General features: G+C 36.4%; 2 protein-coding genes and 1 pseudogene across 2 annotated transcripts; 1 reads left to right on the top strand and 2 right to left on the bottom strand.

Annotated features, from left to right (window-relative positions):
• Positions 5,868 to 9,826, bottom strand: LOC18789692 (auxin efflux carrier component 2). Its single transcript, XM_007227557.2, has 6 exons — positions 7,673 to 9,826; positions 7,117 to 7,396; positions 6,808 to 6,893; positions 6,558 to 6,715; positions 6,241 to 6,317; positions 5,868 to 6,139 (listed from the first exon to the last, which is right to left on the bottom strand). The coding sequence occupies exons 1-6, from the start codon at positions 8,952 to 8,954 to the stop codon at positions 6,073 to 6,075; spliced, it is 1,950 nt and encodes a 649-aa protein (XP_007227619.1). The 5' UTR covers positions 8,955 to 9,826; the 3' UTR covers positions 5,868 to 6,072.
• Positions 13,173 to 16,967, bottom strand: LOC18793949 (annotated as a pseudogene).
• Positions 18,948 to 20,938, top strand: LOC18793287 (protein RETICULATA, chloroplastic). Its single transcript, XM_020555657.1, has 5 exons — positions 18,948 to 19,073; positions 19,127 to 19,181; positions 19,452 to 19,654; positions 19,972 to 20,070; positions 20,760 to 20,938. The coding sequence occupies exons 1-5, from the start codon at positions 18,948 to 18,950 to the stop codon at positions 20,775 to 20,777; spliced, it is 501 nt and encodes a 166-aa protein (XP_020411246.1). The 3' UTR covers positions 20,778 to 20,938.

Genomic DNA, 20,975 nt, shown 5'->3' with positions numbered 1-20,975 from the left:
ATTTCACGGAGCTACTTTTTCAAAAGTATCCCGAGAATCTCGCAATTTTCCTATGGTTAATTTGAAATTCACCGGTTCTACCTATTCATTGTATTTGTGTATAAATGTGTTACTAACGAAATTTTCTTTGCAGAAGACATCCAGTTTACTCCATACCTAGTGATGCGATATCTACTTATTTTTCTTATCAGTGAGCACTCAATATGCCCGAGAAGCAAGACTATCCCTGATCATCCATTCAGGAAGCAAGACTATCCCTGATCACGTTTCCGCTACATCAGGAAACTGTGAAGGCGATCTTATGCTCTAATCTCCGGAAGTCCTTCTAGACTAGGAGATATGAGAGCTTATTGTCTGCTCCCACCAGCTTCCTTCCTTGATTGCTTACCTTCTCTTGCAATCAATATCACATTATTTTTGTATTTTTTTTCTCTTTTTATAACTCTCTGTTCATAAGAGATTTTATTTCTTTAGAATGAACATTTGAAGAATGAATCCATGAAGTAATCCTAACTATGAGGGTTATTTGTTTTGACAGAGGCAAAAGAGTTGTGATTTTTGCTCTTGCAGGATATAACTAGATCATCAAGCGCTACATTATATTTACTGGGCCGATATGAGCTTGAATGATACTTGAGAAAAGTTTCTCGCACCTAAGGATGTAAGCAATACTTGTGTTATTTTATGCTTATATACATATTTGATATTTTATCTTGAAAGGTAACCAAATGGGGAGATAAGTCCGTTCCAAAAGAATGGCTTGTATGTATCCATGAATTATTAACGCAAATTTTACAGATTGCAAGTTGGATACATTGATAATACACTGCACAGATTAAAGTCTCATAAGAACAGAATATGGGTATAGCAGTGATCAATATGATGCACGCCTGTTGCGTAGCAAATGATGTGGATTGAAGTCCCGAAAGGACAATCCTTTGACATGTCAATATTGATATTATGCACGCCTAATGCGTAGCAAATTATATGGGTTAAAGTCCCATAATATGGGTTAAGGTCCCATAAATTAATTGACATGTATGTATTAATCTGTGGCATGCCTGCAGCATGACAGATATATGGGTTCTAAATGTTCCAACTCCCTAAATGGAGATTATCCACGCCCTACTATAAAATAACGCTCCATTGGAGGTTATAATCCACATTCTCACGTAATAAAAGCCCCCTGCAGTGGCTTGGGTACCCAAAAGCAAAGAAGTGCTTATAATTAATGTATGCGCATGCACATGAGAATGGTGGGATCATAAATTGATGAATGACAAATTTTGATTTTGGAGTAGCTACTCAAATCATCAATGGGCTGTGTTGATTGGAATCACGTTCAATTATTAAATGTCGACAATATCATTGGCCAAAATGGAATGAGGCAATTCCATTATAGATGAGAATGAACGTGAAAGAACAAACCCACAGTACGAACCCCAAAAGATGTTAATATTAAAAGTTATACTTGGGTGTTCGGAATAAAAGGGAATATACCTACTTTGTATGACACAATGTTTCTGGCAGAAGCAAGGAATGTTGGGTTTTCTCCATATTTACAAATTCAATTGTGCCCCCTTATTGCACATTTACGGAGACCAACATGTTATCTTTAAAGGTTATTAAATGCACGGAGCATATTGCCAGAAGCGATTTCCTAAAGATGTATAAATAGCTAGGTTAAAGTTATATAATGTGTCATAAAGTTTAATCCCTTTAATCAAAATCCTTGAAAGGATTGAAATTGCACAAAGCAAGTCCCTGAATGACATGTGCCTGAAGCACAAAATCTGTACTCAATGTTAATGTACATAAATTGCCTAAGTGAGTATATTGATTATAATGTGTTTGCAACACATTAAAGCTTCTCAAGAGTTCCAGCAATATTTGTCTCGACTGAAAGATCGAGCATTATGCCTACGAGATTATTGCTTATACTAAGAAAGTATTGAAGCATTTTTATGAGGATTATCCGTTGGACACTTTAAGGATTTTCCGGAAGTATATTTGACCGGACATCGTATTTGAGCTCAACTCCATCAACATCATTTTGGGATAATGTGAGGTATATTTGATGCTACCTCCGCATAACACCATGTATGGGCATATTCTTTCATATGATCTTACAAATAGCCCAGGTTTTGTTGGAAACGCGGACTCTGAAAATTTCTATGATTTACATAGAGATAGCTCACTGGAAATATATTTACTATATGAATTATTGGTGGCTACATCATTCACTCACTCCGAAAGATTCTCACTCCAAAAGATAGTTATGAAGACATCAGGGGGAGATATTAATCAGGGGGAGCATCCAGAAGTATGCTATACAGATTGTTGTACTCTTCTTTCTTCTTTCTATCAGTTTTCTACCTCACTAGGTTTTCTCCAAGCAAAGTCTGATGAAGCAACTGACATATTATTTGTGGTCTCCAAGGGGGAGTGTTGTAAAGTTTTTGTGTGGAGCCCACTAACTATTTATTTGGAGACTTTGGGTAGAGTTTGTCGGCAACTTTTTCTTACTGCACACTCACGAGAGTTGCACCAATCTGCCTATAAATAGGCAACCTGCAAAGTGAAAGAAAAGATAAGACAAAGAAGAGAAAGGGAGAAACGGAAAGAAACAAAGAAGAAGAAAGAGAGAAGAGAGAAGATGAAAGAGAAGAGGAAAGAGAGAAGAGGAAAAAGAAAAGAGGAAAGAGAAAAGAAAGAGAGTCAGGCAGAGAAGAGGAAGAGAAGGAAGAAAGAGGGTGAGTGAGCAGAGAGAAAATTCAGTGAGCCACACATATTGTAAACACTATTGTAGCCATATTATTTTATATAGTGAAAAGTTACTGTTGCTGCTCTCCGAGGACGTAGGCATAGCCGAACCTCGTTAAATGCTGTGTCTCATCTACTTTACGTGCAACTAAATATTCGTACATATTCCAGGTCATTTTATAACACTTTAGCATTCTTCTTGATTTGTTAGAGCTTAATCTTCAACAATGTGGTCCCCACCCTGAAATTGATGGTCTGTGGTCAGTATTTTTGTAGTGACTAGTGAAAGGCTACCAAATTCATTAAAACTGAAATTAAAATTTAAAACCCAACAAAAAGATTAAACAAAAATAAAAAACCATAAACCAGAAAATGTTGAAGTAACCTTAGCCAACAACCCTACCCAAATGTCACGTTTTCATGCGTTGTGTGACTGTCTTTGACTTGGTCTTTTATTCAAAATAAGACAGTCCAAAAACGGCCAAACCCTAATTGTATAATGAACTCTGCCCCTGTCATTCAGAAAACCCAGACATCTGATTTGATGAAGCCTTGAGCCTCGGAAATTGGAACTGATTAGAAAAACAATTATTGCTACTAGATTGATATGCACGCACACAACAACACACACAGCCACATCCACATCACATGGCCACAGCTTTTGCTGAAGTTAATGCATGGTGTCTTCTCTGAGGTGTACAGGAGCTGTTAGCTCTGTTTTCTTTATCAATGGCATGTCTCGAGAGATGACAGGAGTTTATAAACACCTTCATGTGCACTTAGCATATACTACTTTAATTTTGGGTTTAATTTACTTTATAAAAGACAGACTCTCCTGCTTGACCACGTGAGAAAGCATTAGAATATATAGTACAAACAATGTCAATTATAATAATATGGATAATAACAAACAAATAATATAGTTTTCCTATTCTATTGTCTTCAAATTTTGGCCAACTTTTAGGTCATTTTCCATAGAATCTAATCCTAAATCCTATGGTTATTGTTTATGCATAACAGCTGGCAAGATCACCTTGATGTGGTACCAAGAAACCCAACACATGTATTGGTTTGATCTAATTTAATGGCTATATACAAATAAATTAATAAATATAAGTTATTCTTTTATTCGGATGTTTGCACGTTATTATTGTGCGAATATTATTGTAAAAAAAGAAAAAACAGGAAGGAATAGTAGAAAATATATGGGATCCGCACAATAATAACGTTCGGATGTCCACATAGAAGAATTTCTTTAAAGAAAATCTTTTAAAGGATATTGCTTTGTAGATTAGAACTTTAATGTCATCTTTGTGAAAAAGTAGTCAAATTGAAAATAGGTTAAATCATTTTAATGAGACGATTCTTAGAAGGAAACCTAAACAATAGACACATCCGATCATTGGAGTGCATGCATACTGAAAATAGGATGTTGTGTGTATTATTTGTTGGAGAAAAAAATAAAATTGCAATTAAAACTTAGATCCCCTATTGTGATACTCAAGAAAGAGAGTTCAAAAGTCAAATTCACAAAGATGACTATATTGGTATGATTATCCATAACATGTTAATTATGTAGATTATAACACTATGTGACGGTGTGATAAATTTATCTAAGTATTTCTTTTAGGACAATACGAAAGATCTATTTCAACCATTTCTTATGTGATACATCTCATTGCCGATGAGGGAAATGCTGTATAAAGAAAAAAAGAATCAGGACAAAAGGAATTAAACCCCTCCATAGCTAAAATCAGACTACATGAGGTAGAGGGTGACAAATCCCCTTTTCATTAGACCTGAAGGATTGATGGCATAGATCTGAACTGGATGGGATGAATCTATAAAAGCATGAAGGTTCCGCATCAAAAATAAAATAAAATAAATGAAGGTTTTGGAACATAGTCAATGTAGATGATGCATATTATGATTGCATGTCAAATAAGATAATATTAATGCACAATTCAAGACACATGGATGCAGATTATGCTGACAAGCAATACAAAATGCTTTTTGTCTACCGTAATATTATAAACAAACATCAAATTTGTCTTCGAATGCAATTCTAAATGGAACTTCAAGAACAATGTAATGTGAAACTAAATTTTAATTTTCACTTTGCTTAGGGTCACATGGTTCAGCCACTAATATACTCTGCTAGCTAGACCTTCTCTTTCCTACCACAGATTACTAATTTCATTTCAAATATTTACATGGAAGGTAAGTAAAGTCAGATAAAGCATAGCATTAACACTAAATCTTACCCAACAACAACAACCACCTTCAGCTTATGTCAAAATGTTGGAATTTTTAGACCGTTGTTGATTGCTGATACACGAAAATTGGAAAATTTTACATAGTTTCTACGAGATATTGTCGAAATTTTAATAATCTCGATGAGAAGTTGACCAAATTTGGCCTTTTTTTTTGGGCTGACCAAAATTCAACGTTTGAGTGATTGGAAATATCACCTCGATAAATTTGCAAGAAAAAATCGATGAAACTACGATAAAATACCCGAGATGGCATTATTTTTGTGACAATAATGTGAGCATGTTTTAAAAAGAAGATTGTAAAAGACAGGGAGGGAGAGACTCAAACACAAAACTTCAAGGCTATTCTTAACCATTTAAGCTACTAATACCTTGCAAGACTTATATTAGGAGAATAAAGGATGAAGACGTCCTAAACTATAGTTTTTATATACAATGATCTATACATAATATCTCCGTATTCATTTTCTGAGACAACTAACTACATCTTTTTATATTTTCATTTCTCAAAATGATATACAATTTAAACCCGTTTACGGCAAAGACTGAATATAATCCATAACAAAAACTTCCTTTCTTCTTTGCTAGAACTTCATGGCAAAAACTCGTGAACCTTTTTATTTATTTATTTGCTTTTTATGTATAAGTTTGAGGGCCACATCTGTTCCCAAGTAATATTGTAGGACCTACCAGCAAGTCAACGGTATTTCTGAGAAACTTCAAACGGTGTCTCTTGAATTTTGTGATCCAAACCCCAACAAATAAAAAAGTCATTGACATTGGTGTAACAAATATTATAAAAGAAACTCGTGAAAATTTGCACCCAAAGAAGAAAAAAGAAAGTTATAAAAATGAAAATAAAAATCCTTCTCTAGATTTATAAGCTCTAATCTATTGCTGAATTTCTATCTAATCAGTAAGATAACAAAATAATATAATACTAACATGAAGGAGCAAAATTAAATAATTTGTTGAACACTGAATCCAATGGCATGCATTTGATCATCCACCTAAGCCTGACTTGGAAATATAGAAACTAAAGCCCAAGAAGAAAATAATAGAGAATTGTTATGGGCAAGGCAACCAGCATTCCAAAAATGACCCTGCAATAATAATTGGACGAACATAATACAAGTCAGAGACCCTTTTTCATCACCATTTTATTCGTGGGTTAAAACAAAATTAAGTAAGTAAATGAACTTACGCAGTGCTAAGTATGTCTGCGTGGACATTGTATTCCTTGGCAAATACAAAGGGAACAATGCCTTGAGGAAGAGCAGCCTGGAAAAAAAAAAAAACAATGTTTAATCATTTAATTACTTAAGCAATTTTTTTAAATAAAATCACTTAAATTACTCCAAATTAATATAATTTATGAAGAGAGAGGAATTTAAACTTGAATGTAATGGGACGGACTCACTGTCCTGACTAACTGAACTAACCCTCATGCACATTGAATTCTTAATTGACTTAAGTTTTAAAAAAGTGGGTATAAATAGCGGGGAGATTGAGATTGTGAACCTGAACTATTGCAACATGTAAAAGAACTCCCCGAAGACCAACAGCAATAGAGGTTGCAGCAATCACTGCTGGGCCTGTTAAAAACCTAACAGCCATTGCAAATGTTGCAACAGATTTTCCACAAGCTATGATCTTTGGTTGTAAAGCCATGAATAATCCTGGAAAGAAAAAAAAAAGAGTGGTTAAAAAAGTATACTTTTATATGGTTCATTTAGGTCAATATATAATGGAGTCAATTGAAGATAAATACCGAGACTGAACATAGCCATTCCCAAACCAGCATCAGATAAGATTGATATGGATCCACTTACAATTGTTGGCATTTTGATGTGCCACCTGCCAATGATTGAAAGATTAATTTGAGTGGACAAGAGGGCATACATGTCTCATTGTTCATCACATCTCTCGCAAAATAAGATCCAAAAACTCCACATGAAATTTATTTTCGTGAGAGATATAACATTAATTAGTAATATTTTGAGTGATTTCTACACAATGCATGATGGGTGCACTGTAGAGAGAGAGAGAGAGAGAGAGAGAGAGAGAGAGAGAGATTTACTTGTATGATATGAGAGACCAGGCCACGCCAAGAAGGCTGGAGTAGGTGTTGGGGTTTCTAATGAGCTTTCTCCAGACCATGATGAGTATAAGTCTAGTCATGACACTGGCAGGAGGCATTTGGTGCTTCTTGGCTACACCTCCTTCCATGTCCACCTTCTTCTGGCAACTACTGTACGGCGAAGCACTTGGTGGAAACTTGGATCCTTCTTCTGTCTCAAGCTCCCTATCTCCACTCATTTTCCTCCCAGGACTCATATTCTCAATTAACTCATGCATACCTGCAGATTTAATATAAGTAATTAGGATATAAACCAAATAAAAATAATCAAGATTCAACCCTTGATTTATTATTTTGTGAACAAATTAAATGAGAGACTAGAAAAAATAAATAAAAAACCAGATCTATGTCAAAAGAAATTAATGAAGCTCCCTATTGTTTTTGTCCGGTAGATAAGGTGTCAATTGTCCAGTAGCTGATGTAAGTACTTGGCAAGCAATTCACAGAAAAGACAAATATCGTTGGGAGTGGGATCATAAAATTATTTGGTGCTCACCTTTTGAAGCAGCAGTTTCATGTTGATGAAGAGCTGCAGCCTTGGAAGGATCAATTACCCCAAAGTCAGTGGAAGCAGCTCGATTTACTGCATGTCTAAGATTCCCTTCAGAAACTGGCGATGCACTCGAACTCCAAACAAACATGTGAAGCTCTTTATTAGGCGCTGCCCCACCACTACCACCACCACCGCCTCCACCGCCACCTCCACTGTCTTTCTTCTTCGGCCCACCACTGGTAGACCCGGAAAACATCGGGTTTGGAGGAGGGTACGAAGAGACCATACCACCATTGAAGATCTCACCGCTCATACTCCTCGCCCCCCTCTTCTTATTACTAGTACTCATCTTCAACGCCTCCTCATCAAAATTTGAAGTCCTCGGCGTCACCCCTTTCGAAGACTGCACTGAATAAACGTCCCCGAATCCACCTTGGAAACTGTTTGTGTAGCCGTGCTTGGGGCTCGGGGCCTTGCTGGCATTAAACATGGCGTAAAAATCCGTTTGGTTGAAGCTGGACGCCCGCGGCGTCGGTTCACGGGAGGACTGCACCGAGTAAATCTCCACTCCCGTGAGATTCGAAGCCCGCGGGGTCATCGAAGTCAGCGAGTTCAACCCGTGTGACTTGTTGAAGGACGACACCATAGACGAAGCACTGGACCGCTTCACCACCACGTGAAGCTTCCCGTCGTCGCCGATCTCCGCGTCTGTTTGCAGCGGCTCTCGGCCGTTGAGTGAAACAACGTCGGAGTCAACTCTGAACGACGTGATCGAAGCTGCAGTCTCCGGGAACTGCTCGGAGATCAAGAGCTTGGCGCCGCGGTACTCGAACATGAAGAGCATGAGAGTGTACCAGATCACGCTCTGCAAAACAACAATCTGAACCATCAAGGTGCCGGAGAAGTCGCCGTACATGGCTTTGAGCAGCGGGATGCCCATGACGAGGGTGTTGGGGAGGGTGGAGAGGGAGAAAAGCGTGATCATCCACTCGAGGTTGCCGCGTTTGGAGAAGGCTTGCCAAAGGAAGAGGGCGGTGAGGATGACGACTTTTTGGAGGGAGTCGGCGAGGATAAACTGGTAGTTCATGGCGTAAGGGTCGTTGGAGGAGATGAAGTGGAAGGAGAGCAATGGGACGGCGAAAACGGCCACGAAGCGATTTATGCCGGAGCATTGGTCCGGGGTGAAGATTTTCCACCACCGGACGGAACCGTAGGCTAAGATCATAGCCACGTATAAAGGGACTATGGCTGCAAAAACATCGTATATGTCCTTGCCAGTGATCATGGTTACTGGTTTTCTGGCTTTATTTTCTCCAAAATGAGGAGATGGGTTTTGTTGTTTATAGTGAGAATTGGGTGGAGGAAGGCTTAATTTGTGGTTTTTTCATGGGGAGGTTAGAGAGAGAGAGAGAGAGAGAGAGAGAGAGAGAGAGAGAGATGGAGAGGAAGAATGATATGGTTGTTTGTGTGCTCTTATAGAGAAAGGTTTTGTTTGTTTTTTTCATAAAAATTAAAAAATAATAATAAAAAACATGCAAGAACTTGGATTAATTATAGTAACAGAGAAATGGTGGGGTTGATGCTCGAACAATGTCGACAAGAGATCAAGAGGAAAATTGTTTTTTAATCAGAGACTGTCGAGCGTTTGTGTGTGTGTGTGTGTGTGTGTGAGAGAGAGAGAGAGAGAGAGAGAGAGAGAGAGAGAGAGAGAGTGAGTGAGAGTGAGTATCTTCTTGTAATGAAAACGGTGGCTGGGGCAGATTATTCTGACCACAAAATAAAAAGGGAATAGTTTTTACATGCAAGTTTGTGTACATATATATTATATATACATAGCTAGCTGCTAATATATATATATATATATATATCTTTCTTTTTTCTTTTTTCTTTCTTTTTTGTTTAATACATAAAAAGGCATCTATATAACTTGTGGAAAATAAAGTAATGCAAATTGGAAACATTGTCAATAAAAACGAGTGAGAGATTATAGAGGCATTGTGTGCGTGTTGCAGTGTTGCAGTGTTGCAGAAGAGAGAAAGCTTAGCAAGCGCCACTGCAGACGTTGGTGCACATGTTTTGAGCAAGTTTCAGTGATCCGCGGTAGCAATAAAGATCTGTCAGCTGGATTTTGCTCATCTGCATTTACCATGTTTGAAGTTTCGGTATCTAATAACATTAGATACAGCTTAAATTAAAGAAAATTAAACTAATAGGTAAAGAAAAAGAGCAAGACTGCACAAAGCAATGGTTTTTTTTAGAAAAGGCAACGTTGGAGCTATGCATTGAAGCTAGTTACACTTAGACCTTCTCTTTGCTACCATTGTACTAATTTTCAACTCAAACATTCACATGCAAAGTAATTAAAGTCAGATAAAGCATAGCATTAAAAGTTTATTTATACTTTTGTTAAATATAACATAAAATTTTGTGGTATTCACTAGTGTAAATATTTTAAATTGAAGATCAAATTCAGTCATTATATTCATATAGCTGTAAAAAAATCATCAAAATCGAAGTTAAAATAACCGTTAAATCGTGATTTTTCATTTATAACCATCGAAAAATTTTGTCCTGTTACGAGATATCTGAATGTTTGTTATTTGCAATTTTTTGGGGTATACGATCTTGAAGTATATACAAACAAGTTTGACAGTTGGATCGTTGAATGGTGTGTGTGTATAATATATATATATATTTATTTATTTATTAAGTAGCTTTAAATGTATTTATTTTGTATGTATAACACTTAAGAAATTGAATAGTATACATATTTATTAAGTAGCTTTAACCTTATTAATATTTTAAATCATAAAATAAAATATTTTTTATTATTCATAACAATTATTTTTATAAATATTGCGCTACGAACCAATTTTTCGTCTCTCAAAAGTATGCGTGACAACAGTTCGTCGCGCCAAACTCTAAAAATTTGGGATGGTACCAAAAATGGGACTTGGGATTTTTTTATTTTTTTTAAGACTTTGCGCGACCAATACTTTTCGTCGCGCAAAACTTTAAAAATTTGGCCGGGCACAAAAAAAGGGATGGTGGAAAATTCTTTTTAGACTTTGCACGACCAATTTCTTTCGTCACACAAAACTTTGCACGACCAATATTCGAATATTTTTCGTCGGGTGGGTACCAAAAATGGGACTTGGGAAAATTTTTTTTTTAAACATTTTTTTTTTACTTTGCACAACCAATTTTTTTCGTCACGCAAAACTTTGCGCGACCGATATTCGAATATTTTTCGTCGCGCAAAACTTTAAAATTTTGGGCGGATACCAAAAATGAGACTTGGGAAAAAAAATTTAGACTTTACGCGACCAATATTTTTCGTCACGCAAAACTTTAAAATTTTGGGCAGGTACCAAAAATGAGACATGGGAAAAAAAAATTAAAATTTTTTTTGGAGTTTGCGCAAACAATATTTTTCATCGCGCAAAATTTGCGCAACCAATAATCCAATATATATTTTTTGTCTCGCAAAGTGATACGGTTTTTAAAACCAAAATAACTCCTCCACCATTTTCTCAATGTCTTTTTCTACTCTTACCTCTCCTCTCTCTTTTTCTCTCCCCAAAACCCACCCTTTCTCTCGCACTCACTCCTCTCACTTAATCTCTCATCTCTCTCTTCACTCTCACTCACTCTCTCATCTCTCTTTTCACTATCTCTCACTCTCTCATCTCTCTCTCACTATCTTCTCTAATTCTCTCACACTCACTTCTCCCTCTTATTCTCACTCACTCTCAATCTTGCCAAAAGGTATATTCTCTCCAAATTTTAAATTTTTTTCATTAATATGTGTTTTTGGAGTTAGTTTTGAGTTTGTGTGGGGTTTGGGGTTGAGTATAGGGTGAGGATTGGAGTTTGGGTTGGATTTATGGTATAACAATTTTAGGGGAGATTATGCCCTTTTTTTTCTTTTTCTTTTTTTTCTTTTTCTTATTTGACCATATTTGTTTTTTTTGTAGGGAACTGTCGAGACGTTGACGGCTAAAGTTGACGATTATGACGCTATCGAAATATATCCTCTGCCACTACCACCACAATAGGCTTATATTAGGATTTTATTATTGTACTTTGTTAATTTATGTGTACATTTTGAATATTATATATTTATTTATTTATTGGATAATTTGATCACTATTTTCCATATGTAATTTTATTTTGAATATGTCAATTTAAATTAAAGTAATTTTTAAAAAAAAAATCATACCATTAAATTAAATTTAAAAATTCAAAATTTGAAAAAATTAATATTAAAACAAAAAGTCAAAAACCTTGCGTGACAAAATATTTCATCGAGCAAACTATTAAATTAGTTTATTTTAATTAAAAAATTTTAAAACATAAAAAATATTTCGTTGCGCAAATATTTGCGCAACATTATTATTCGTCGCACAAAACTTTAAAATTTTGGGCGGGTACCAAAAATGGGACGCGGGATATTTTATTTTATTTTAAAATTTTTTTTGCCTTTGTGCTACCAATATTTTTCGTTGCTCAAAGTAGATTTGCACGACGTTAAGGTTCGTCATGCAAACCCTTTCTTCACAAGTTTTGCGCAACGAATCATGCGTGGCGAAATTTTCGTTACGCAAAGTGTTTTTTGTAGTAGTGTAATGGTCCACAGTCACGCCAACATAAACTACTCTTTTTCTCTTTGTGAATTATCGTTCGAGTCTCCGATTTATAGATAATTGCTTCTATTTTCTCATTTGATTATTTGTTTAAATTCATTGTGCTCTATGTACAGTGCGGATCAAGTAATTGGATAAGTTGATTTCTTCGAATTTGGATTGCGATTTTGGTTTTGAAGCTTGATTTGAGATCGAAATCATGTTCTCAATATGTGCTTGTTTTTTATTTTGCACAAGCTTTGAGTATTTGATTGGCTTCGTATTGGTTTTGGATCGGGCTTCAAAGCTCTGCTTCTATTTATTTGGAAATTCTTCCGCTAAAATGGAGATTGTGCTTCTTTTGAGAGCTTCAATCGTTGATTGTGATTATATATATATGTTGTGCTATGAAATTATTTATTATCAAGTAAGTGAGTTTTTTTGGATTCCTTTGAATTTTTGTTTTCTGATCTTATTTTTTATTCTTGTTTTGGGTTCGTGTTTCTCTGTTTTTGTACTGCATAGATTTGTGCTTTTTATTGGCTCTAAAAGTTGAACCTCGCTCTGAACTCTGTTTGGATTTTACTTGAATTGAGGTATGCTATTTTAGTTTAATTTGAGTTTAATTGATGTATATGTTATTGATTTTTTCTAACAGTGAAAAATATTTAAAAAGAAAATTTTGCACCCGAAGAAAAAAAATTAAAGTAAATAATAATTTAACCCTTGTCAGTAAGATGTATAACAAGATCTCTAAGCTCTAAATCTATTACTTAATTTCTATCTAGCGAGTAAGATGTATCAAGGTGCTCACTTAAGCCTGACTTCTAGGATATACAGTAGTATATATTTTTCTTCTGCATTTAGTTTTTCAGAAACTAGAGCCCAAGAAGAATATAGTAGATTATTGTTACGGCCACGTTTAGCAGCATTCCAAAAATGACCCTGCAAATAATTCCAACACCATAATATATTCAAGTCAAAGTCCTTTTTTTCATCATCAATTTTGTTCCGACGAAAGCATGGCTCCTTAAAATTCAAGAAGAGCTCCTTAAATAAGTAAATAAACTTACGCAGTGCTAAGTACGTCTGCATGGACATTGTATTCCTTGGCAAATACAAAAGGAACAATGCCTTGAGGAAGAGCAGCCTGAAAACAAAAGTATTTAAGCATTTAATTACATATGCAGTTTTAAATTCTTAACTTAAGTTTTAAGAAAAGTGGGTATTGCTGGGAGATTGAGATTGTGAACCTGAACTATTGCAACATGTAAAAGAACTCCCCGAAGACCAACAGCAATAGAGGTTCCAGCAATCACTGCCGGGCCTGCTAAAAACCTGATAGCCATTGCAAATGTTGCAACAGATTTTCCACAAGCTATGATCTTTGGTTGTAAAGCCATGAATAATCCTGGAAAGAAAAAAAAAAGAGTGGTTAAAAAAGTATACTTTTATATGGTTCATTTAGGTCAATATATACTGGAGTCAATTGAAAATAAATACCGAGACTGAACATAGCCATTCCGAAGCCAGCATCAGATAATATCGATATGGATCCACTTACAATTGTCGGCATTTTGATGTGCCACCTGCGAATGATTGAAATATTAATTTAGGTGTATCAGTTTCAGGAATTTCTTAGTCTCTTCTGCTATGTAAAGAGAGGAGATATATGTAACATTGTTGATCACATTTCTCGTCAAAAATGAAATTGGACTGCTCACAAAATATTTTTGTGAGTGATACGCTTATGGTAATATTTTGAGTGGTTTCTACACAATGCATGATGGGTGCATTCTAGAGAGAGAGAGAGAGAGAGAGATTTACTTGTATGATATGAGAGACCAGGCCAAGCCAAGAAGGCTGGCGTAGGTGTTGGGGTTTCTAATAAGCTTCCTCCAGATCATAATAAGTATAAGTCTAATCATGATACTGGCACGAGGCATTTGGTGATTCTTGGCTACACCTCCGTCTTCCATGTCCACCTTCTTCCGGAAACTACCGTACGGAGACTCACTTGCTGGAAACTTGGACCCTTCTTCTATCTCAAGCTCTCTATCTGCACTCGTTTTCCTCCCGGGACTCATATTTGCAATTAAATCATGCATACCTGCACATTTAATTTAAGGAATTAGGATATAAATCAAATACCAATCAAGATTGAGCCCTTCATTTAGAACCAAAAAAATATCACGATTTTTGAAACGGGATCACCAAATTTATTCACCAAACTCAAATATGAATCTTTATGCTTCTTCTTTATTTCTAACAAGTAAAATAGTGACATTATTTTGTGAACAAATTAAATGAGAATACAGAAAGAAAAGCAAAAAATCAAATCCATGTGAAAGGATTTCTCTATTGTTTTTGCTATAGAAAAATGAAATTTGTGTCCAGTAGATAAGGCGTCAATTGACTGAAATGACTCACGTAAGTACTTGCCTAGCAATTTACACAAAAGACAAATATGTTTGGGGATGGGATCATAAAATTGTGGCTTAACTGCTTTATGTTGCCCTCTAAAATTATGATCAAATCTCATTTTTCAGCCTGGAAGTTAAAGTGACTCACTTTGCCCCTTTTATTAAGGTTTTTGATGTTCCACGTTGCCCCTCCTTCCCACTGCCCATCTTCTCCTTCCTCTCCTCATCTCCCCTTCTTTTTCTCCCATCTTTTCCCTTCCTCTTATCATCTCTTCTCCTCCCCTTCTCCTCCCCAGATTGTCTAGGTTTGTTTGGTTGTTTTTGCAGTGTTCTAAATGAGTACTATTGTCTATGTCTCGGTGGCAGTGACAGTAGTGACACTGGATTGTGTCTCTCATTGGGAGAGTTGTGAGACCTGGTGGCTAATGTTTTGTTTCTGTTTCAATGACGGTGGCAGTAGCGATGCTAATGATAGTTGTAGGGATGTGGTGTTCTTTTCTACTTTGCACCGACCGAAGAACTATGCTTAGTCATAGGAGGTTTTGTTTGTAAGGTTCTGAGTTGAAGTGAAGTGCTTCTTAGGGGTTTTTTAACTGTTATTTCTGTGTACGTCTTTGATTCTGTGAATGAATTTTCTTTCTTAAAAAAATACATCCAAAACCCTGTTAATTTTTATGATGTGGTAGAGGTGTTATAATTTTTAATTGATATATATTTTACTATTAAATACTTTTTAAAATGTTATAATTTTTTATTCAAATTTTAATCTACTTTGTCACATAACATATTCAGAATAGCGAGTAAATGACCAAAACATGTATGAAATTAATAAAATACTCCGGTCACGTCATCAAAAATAATATATTATTGAATGAAGTTGTCGGTAGAGGCAACATGAAACACCAAGCATTGGTCAATGGACTAAAGTGTCACTTGACTTTCAGGGGAAGTCAGATTTGACTATAACTAAAATGATAACAAAACAATTAAGCCAAAAATTATTTGCTACTCACCTTTTGAAGCAGCAGTTTCATGTTGTTGAAGAGCTGCAGCCTTGGAAGGATCAATTACCCCAAAGTCAGTGGAAGCAGCTCGATTTACTGCATGTCTAAGATTCCCTTCGGGATCTGGCGATGCACTGGAATTCCAAACAAACATATGGAGGTCCTTATTACGCACTGCCTCACCATCACCACCACCACTATCTTTTTTCTTCGGAACGCCACTGGTAGACCTCTCAAACATTGGGTTCGCAGGCGGATACGAAGAGACCATACCATCATTGAAGACCTCACAACTCATGCTTCTCCCCCTCCTCTTCTTATTAGTAGTGCTCATCTTCAACGCCTCCTCATTATCCCCGAATCCGCCTTGGAAACTGTTTGTATAGCCGTGTTTGCTGCTCGGCGCCTTGCTGGCACTAAACATGGCGTAAAAATCCGTCTGGTTGAAGCTGGAGGCCCGTGTGGTCGTCTCAAGGGAAGACTGTACAGAGTAAAACTCGACTCCAGTCAGATTGGAAACCCGCGAGGTCATCGAATTCAACGAGTTTAACCTGTGTGACCTGTTGAAAGACAACGCATTGGATCGTTTCACCACCACGTGAAGCTTCCCGTCGTCGCCGATCTCCGAGTCTGTTTGCAGAGGCTCTCTGCCGCTGAGCGAAACGACATCAGAGTCAACTCTGAACGACGTGATCGAAGCTGCAGTCTCCGGGAAATGCTCGGAGACCCAGAGCTTGGCGTCGCGGTACTCGTACATGAAGAGTATGAGAGTGTACCACATCACGCTCTGCAAAACAACAATCTGAACCATCAAGGTGCCGGAGAAGTCGCCGTACATGGCTTTGAGCAGCGGGATGCCCATGACGAGGGTGTTGGGGAGGGTGGAGAGGGAGAAGAGCGTGATCATCCACTCGAGGTTGTTACGTTTGGAGAAGGCTCGCCAGAGAAACAAGGCGACCAAAATGACAACTTTTTGGAGGGAGTCGGCGAGGATAAACTTGTAGTTCATGGCGTAAGGGTCGTTGGAGGAGATGAGGTGGAAGGAGAGCAATGGGACGGCGAAAACCGCCACGAAGCGGTTTATGCCGGAGCATTGGTCCGGAGTGAAGATTTTCCACCACCGGACGGAACCGTAGGCTAAGATCATAGCTAGCCAAGTATAAAGGGACTATGGCTGCAAAAACATCGTATATGTCCTTGCCAGTGATCATGGTTACTGGTTTTCTGGCTTTGTTTTCTCAAAAATGAGGAGAAGGGTTTTGTTGTTTAGAGTGAGAATTGAGTGGAGGAAGGCTTAATTTGTGGTTTTTTCATGAGGAGGTTAGAGAGAGAGAGATGGAAATGAAGAATGAGATGGAGAGAAAGGTTTTGTTTGTTTTTGTTGATAAATATTAAAAAATAAAAATAAAAAACATGCAAGAACTTGGATGAATTATGGTAACAGAGAAATGGTGGGGTTGATGCTGGAACAATGTCGACAAGAGACCAGGAGGAAGATTGTTTTTTAATCAGATACTGTCGAGCGTTTGTGCGTATGTGTGAGAGAGAGGTGGTTTTTAAATCAGAGACTGTCGAGCGTTTGTGCGTGTGTGTGAGAGAGAGGTTTTGTTTGTTTCTTCTGGTTGTGAAATGAAAACGGAATAGTTTTTACATGCAAGTTTGTGTACGCATATGTGCTAGCTAGCCGCTATTTAGTTTAATACATAAAAGGCATATATATATAACTTGTGGAAAATAAAGTAATCTCCAATTACCGGCACCACTTAATTAATTATTTTTCTATGAGCCCCCTGAATTAATTATTAAAAATGAGAGGGAAAAAAAATACAAAATTAGTGAAAAACTCATTCCTAGACATGAAACTATAAATATACCTTACACTATTTAATACATAGAAACACACCCAAAATAAACCCAAAAATCGACAGCTGTCAATTTTTGGATTTATTTACTATGTTAGATTACGGTTTTGACCTTTCGGTTATTTCTCTCCGTTATGAAATTTTCACTTTCGTTTCTTACACAACTCTGTTTCTCTGGATCCAAATGCTTCCAATTTCTTTCGGTTTCTGCTTTCCACGGATGACTTACAAAGCTCGAGGCCCTTTCCTCTAGCTCTCATTCTAATTTGGTTTGCTCTCTCTCTCTCTCTCTCTCTCTCTCTCTCTCTCTCTCTCTCTCTCTCTCTCTCTCTCTCTCTCCGACTCATAATCTTTAATTTCGTATATCTATATTTGCATTTAATTGTTGATATTTGGTTTCGATTTATGTTTCTAGATTAATGTGGGTTTTTGGATTTGATTTTTATGGAAGTGGTTAATACTGTTAGAATTTGATGTTTCTGTGTCGGAACTAATATATAGATCACACGATTGTACGTATAGATTTGTGATGAACTGTTGTAACTATGTTGATTTTTTGTGCGGATCTATTTGGTGAAGTGCGGATTTGAACAAATTAGATACCACCATCTGTTTGGATGAAGAGAAAATTGAGTGAAAGTTCAATTGATGGTCTGAAATTTGGCCTCTGTTTTGTGATTTTGTTCTTTATTAGCTCCCCAGTTATTGAATTGAGTGTTAAATTATTCATCGGTTTGGTCTTATTCCATCATCTCACCAATTTAATGGAAGATTGGATTGGTTTAGATTTGCTCAGGACCTTGGTAATTCATAATTGAAGCTGTGTTTCGAGTTGACTCACTGGGTATCTCTTGTTTTTGTGAACCCTTTGCCTACTCTGGGTTCAGAGCTTTGTCACTAGCAAGGATTAGATGGATATCGTACACGTCTTTTAAAGGATTGTTAATTCAATAATTTTTGAAGATTTTTTTTATCTAGCTTGATTGTGAGGTCTCATTGATGTTATTTAGATCTAATTTTAGTTAGATAGGTCTCTTTCCCGGGAAGTTTAACTTCACTTTAAATTATGACAACTATATTAAGGGAGTTATCCCTGATATATGTTGCCTGCGTTTTACAGCATGTGTGTGTACCTGTTTCTCATAGGTCATATATCTATACTTTTTTGTGCATCTAAACATGTGTAGCAGGGTAGACTTACTTTGCAGCTACATTGCTGTGAAAGATGGGCTTTTTCAAAATAGAAAAATAGAAAAACTATTTGTCATCTGCCCTAGACCATACTAATTGTCAAGCAGTGGCTTCCAGTAAGTTTTATGATGTTGTCTCTGGATGTAGCCAATCTAAATTTTGATTCTATGACCATGTGCAGTTTGGAACAAAATATTGATGGTTTGATAGATGGCAGTGATGGCAACACTAAAGCAAGAATTTCCTTTCATTATGTCTGCTCATATGTGATGAATTTTGGCCCTTTGTTGTATGTGATGGTTAGATGATATTTATGCATGAAGTTAAAGTAATCTTGGATTTCATCTATTAGGAAGACAACCACCACACTCAAAGGAACAATGGGTCTGGAAGCATGCAATTTGCTGGTATGGTACCTATTTCTCATTAGATACTTTGCGTTTGTAGTGTGAGAATTTTTAATCAGGATTTCTGAGTTTCGTTGTGGGAGGGAACAATTTTGTGGCTTGTTTTTGTTGCCCATCCCTCATCTATCAATTTTGTAAAGAAAAGGGGATAGTTTCCGACTTACTTGAATGAAGGACAAGGAATTCTGTAATGGTCCTAAATTGGGACATGCACCCCTAACCAAGTGCTTCATCCTGATTGATTTGTTTTCATAATCTTCTGGGCAACAGATAATGATGTGAAAGTCCATACTCAGCTCAGGCCTACAACTAATGGGGAAGTGAATGAGAATTCCACAAATGCTTCTGGTACTGGACCTCCTGCTGGTTTTTTGGGAGTATCTCTTCATTCCCCATATGAGAAAATTGGAATTAGCACATCTTTTGTTGCTCCTTCCGCTGGTGCAGGGTTGCCTTTTGATGCAATGGTTCTAGTAAGGAAATGTTTACTTTTTTGTTGTTGTTGGTACTATTTATTTGTTTGCAAGCTTTTGCCTTTGTACCTCGATAACTCTCTAGTTATTAATGCTTTATTGAGTCAAGTTCCTGAAAGACATATCAGGTATTGATACGACTTTGGGTTTCCTGTTATGGTTCCATATTCATGGTTTTTTCTAGTATTGTCCAATTATTGTTTGTATGTTGGTCTCCATTTCTATTGAAAAATCTTCAGATATATGGTTTTTGCTAAGTTGCTTATTGGGTTTCTAATTTATATATATATATATTTTTTTTTTTTTTTGAATTTCAGGGGTCAATTTGGCCACTGGGCTTTTTGATGAAGGATTGCTCTATGCTACGAAATCGTATGCTGGCTTATCCTTCCTTTCTTTTTAAAGTTGGGACAGAGGTTTGTTTTCGTGATCTTTCTTTTTGGTAAATAATGTTTTTGAGTAATTTGTGTTTCAAGTCAAGGGACTGTAAATTAATAGTGCTCTTGAAAGAATTGTAGCTCTGCATTTTTCACTGTAAATATCAGTAATTGAGTTTGTGGGTCATTGTTTGGATTGATGATAGTCCTATGAATTCCATTAAATATACCTTGCCTTCAAATTGGACCGTTACATTTGATAGTTGTTGATCTTGTTGAATATTGAAGAAATTTCTCTTCCTTGACTCTTTTGTAATGTAGATAGTCATAGATTCTTGTTGTGCAACATTTTCAGAAAATGGGAAAGGATTTCTAGGCTGAGTTTGAGTTGTACGCTGCTGATCTTTTAGTTGGAATAGCTGTTGACATTGCTTTGGTTGGCATGTTAGCACCCTATGCTCGAATTGGAAAGCCATCAGTATCATGAGGATTATTTAGAAGTTAACAACTACATCATTTCATTTGCATAATAGGTAAGATAAAAGTGTACAACTCCATACCATTCACTTGAAGTTTATGATATGCAGAATGTGATTTTTACTAGGAAGATGGTTCTACGATATAGTATTAACAATGTACTTCTATGACGTAGTATTAATAGTGTACTTTTTTTTTTGTTGTAGAGGTATCTTGTTATTAATAATATTCTTCATTGTTGGAGCTGGCATGACAATGTTGATCAGTGATGCTGGGAAGTTTATGCCTTTGGAAAGGACTCAACATGGTTCTATGACATAGTAATAACAAGATAGTTCTATGACAAAGTATAAACAATGTACTTCTATGGAATGGTATTAACAATGTACTTCTATGGAATGGTATTAACAATGTACTTTTATGACATGTACTTCTATGACATGGTATTAACAATGTACTTCTATAAA

Source organism: Prunus persica, chromosome G1 (genome assembly GCF_000346465.2).
Source record: "Prunus persica cultivar Lovell chromosome G1, Prunus_persica_NCBIv2, whole genome shotgun sequence".
Classification (NCBI taxonomy): Eukaryota; Viridiplantae; Streptophyta; class Magnoliopsida; order Rosales; family Rosaceae; genus Prunus; species Prunus persica.
The sequence above is the reverse complement of the archived record's forward strand: the minus strand, read 5'-3'. Positions and strand labels throughout refer to the sequence as shown.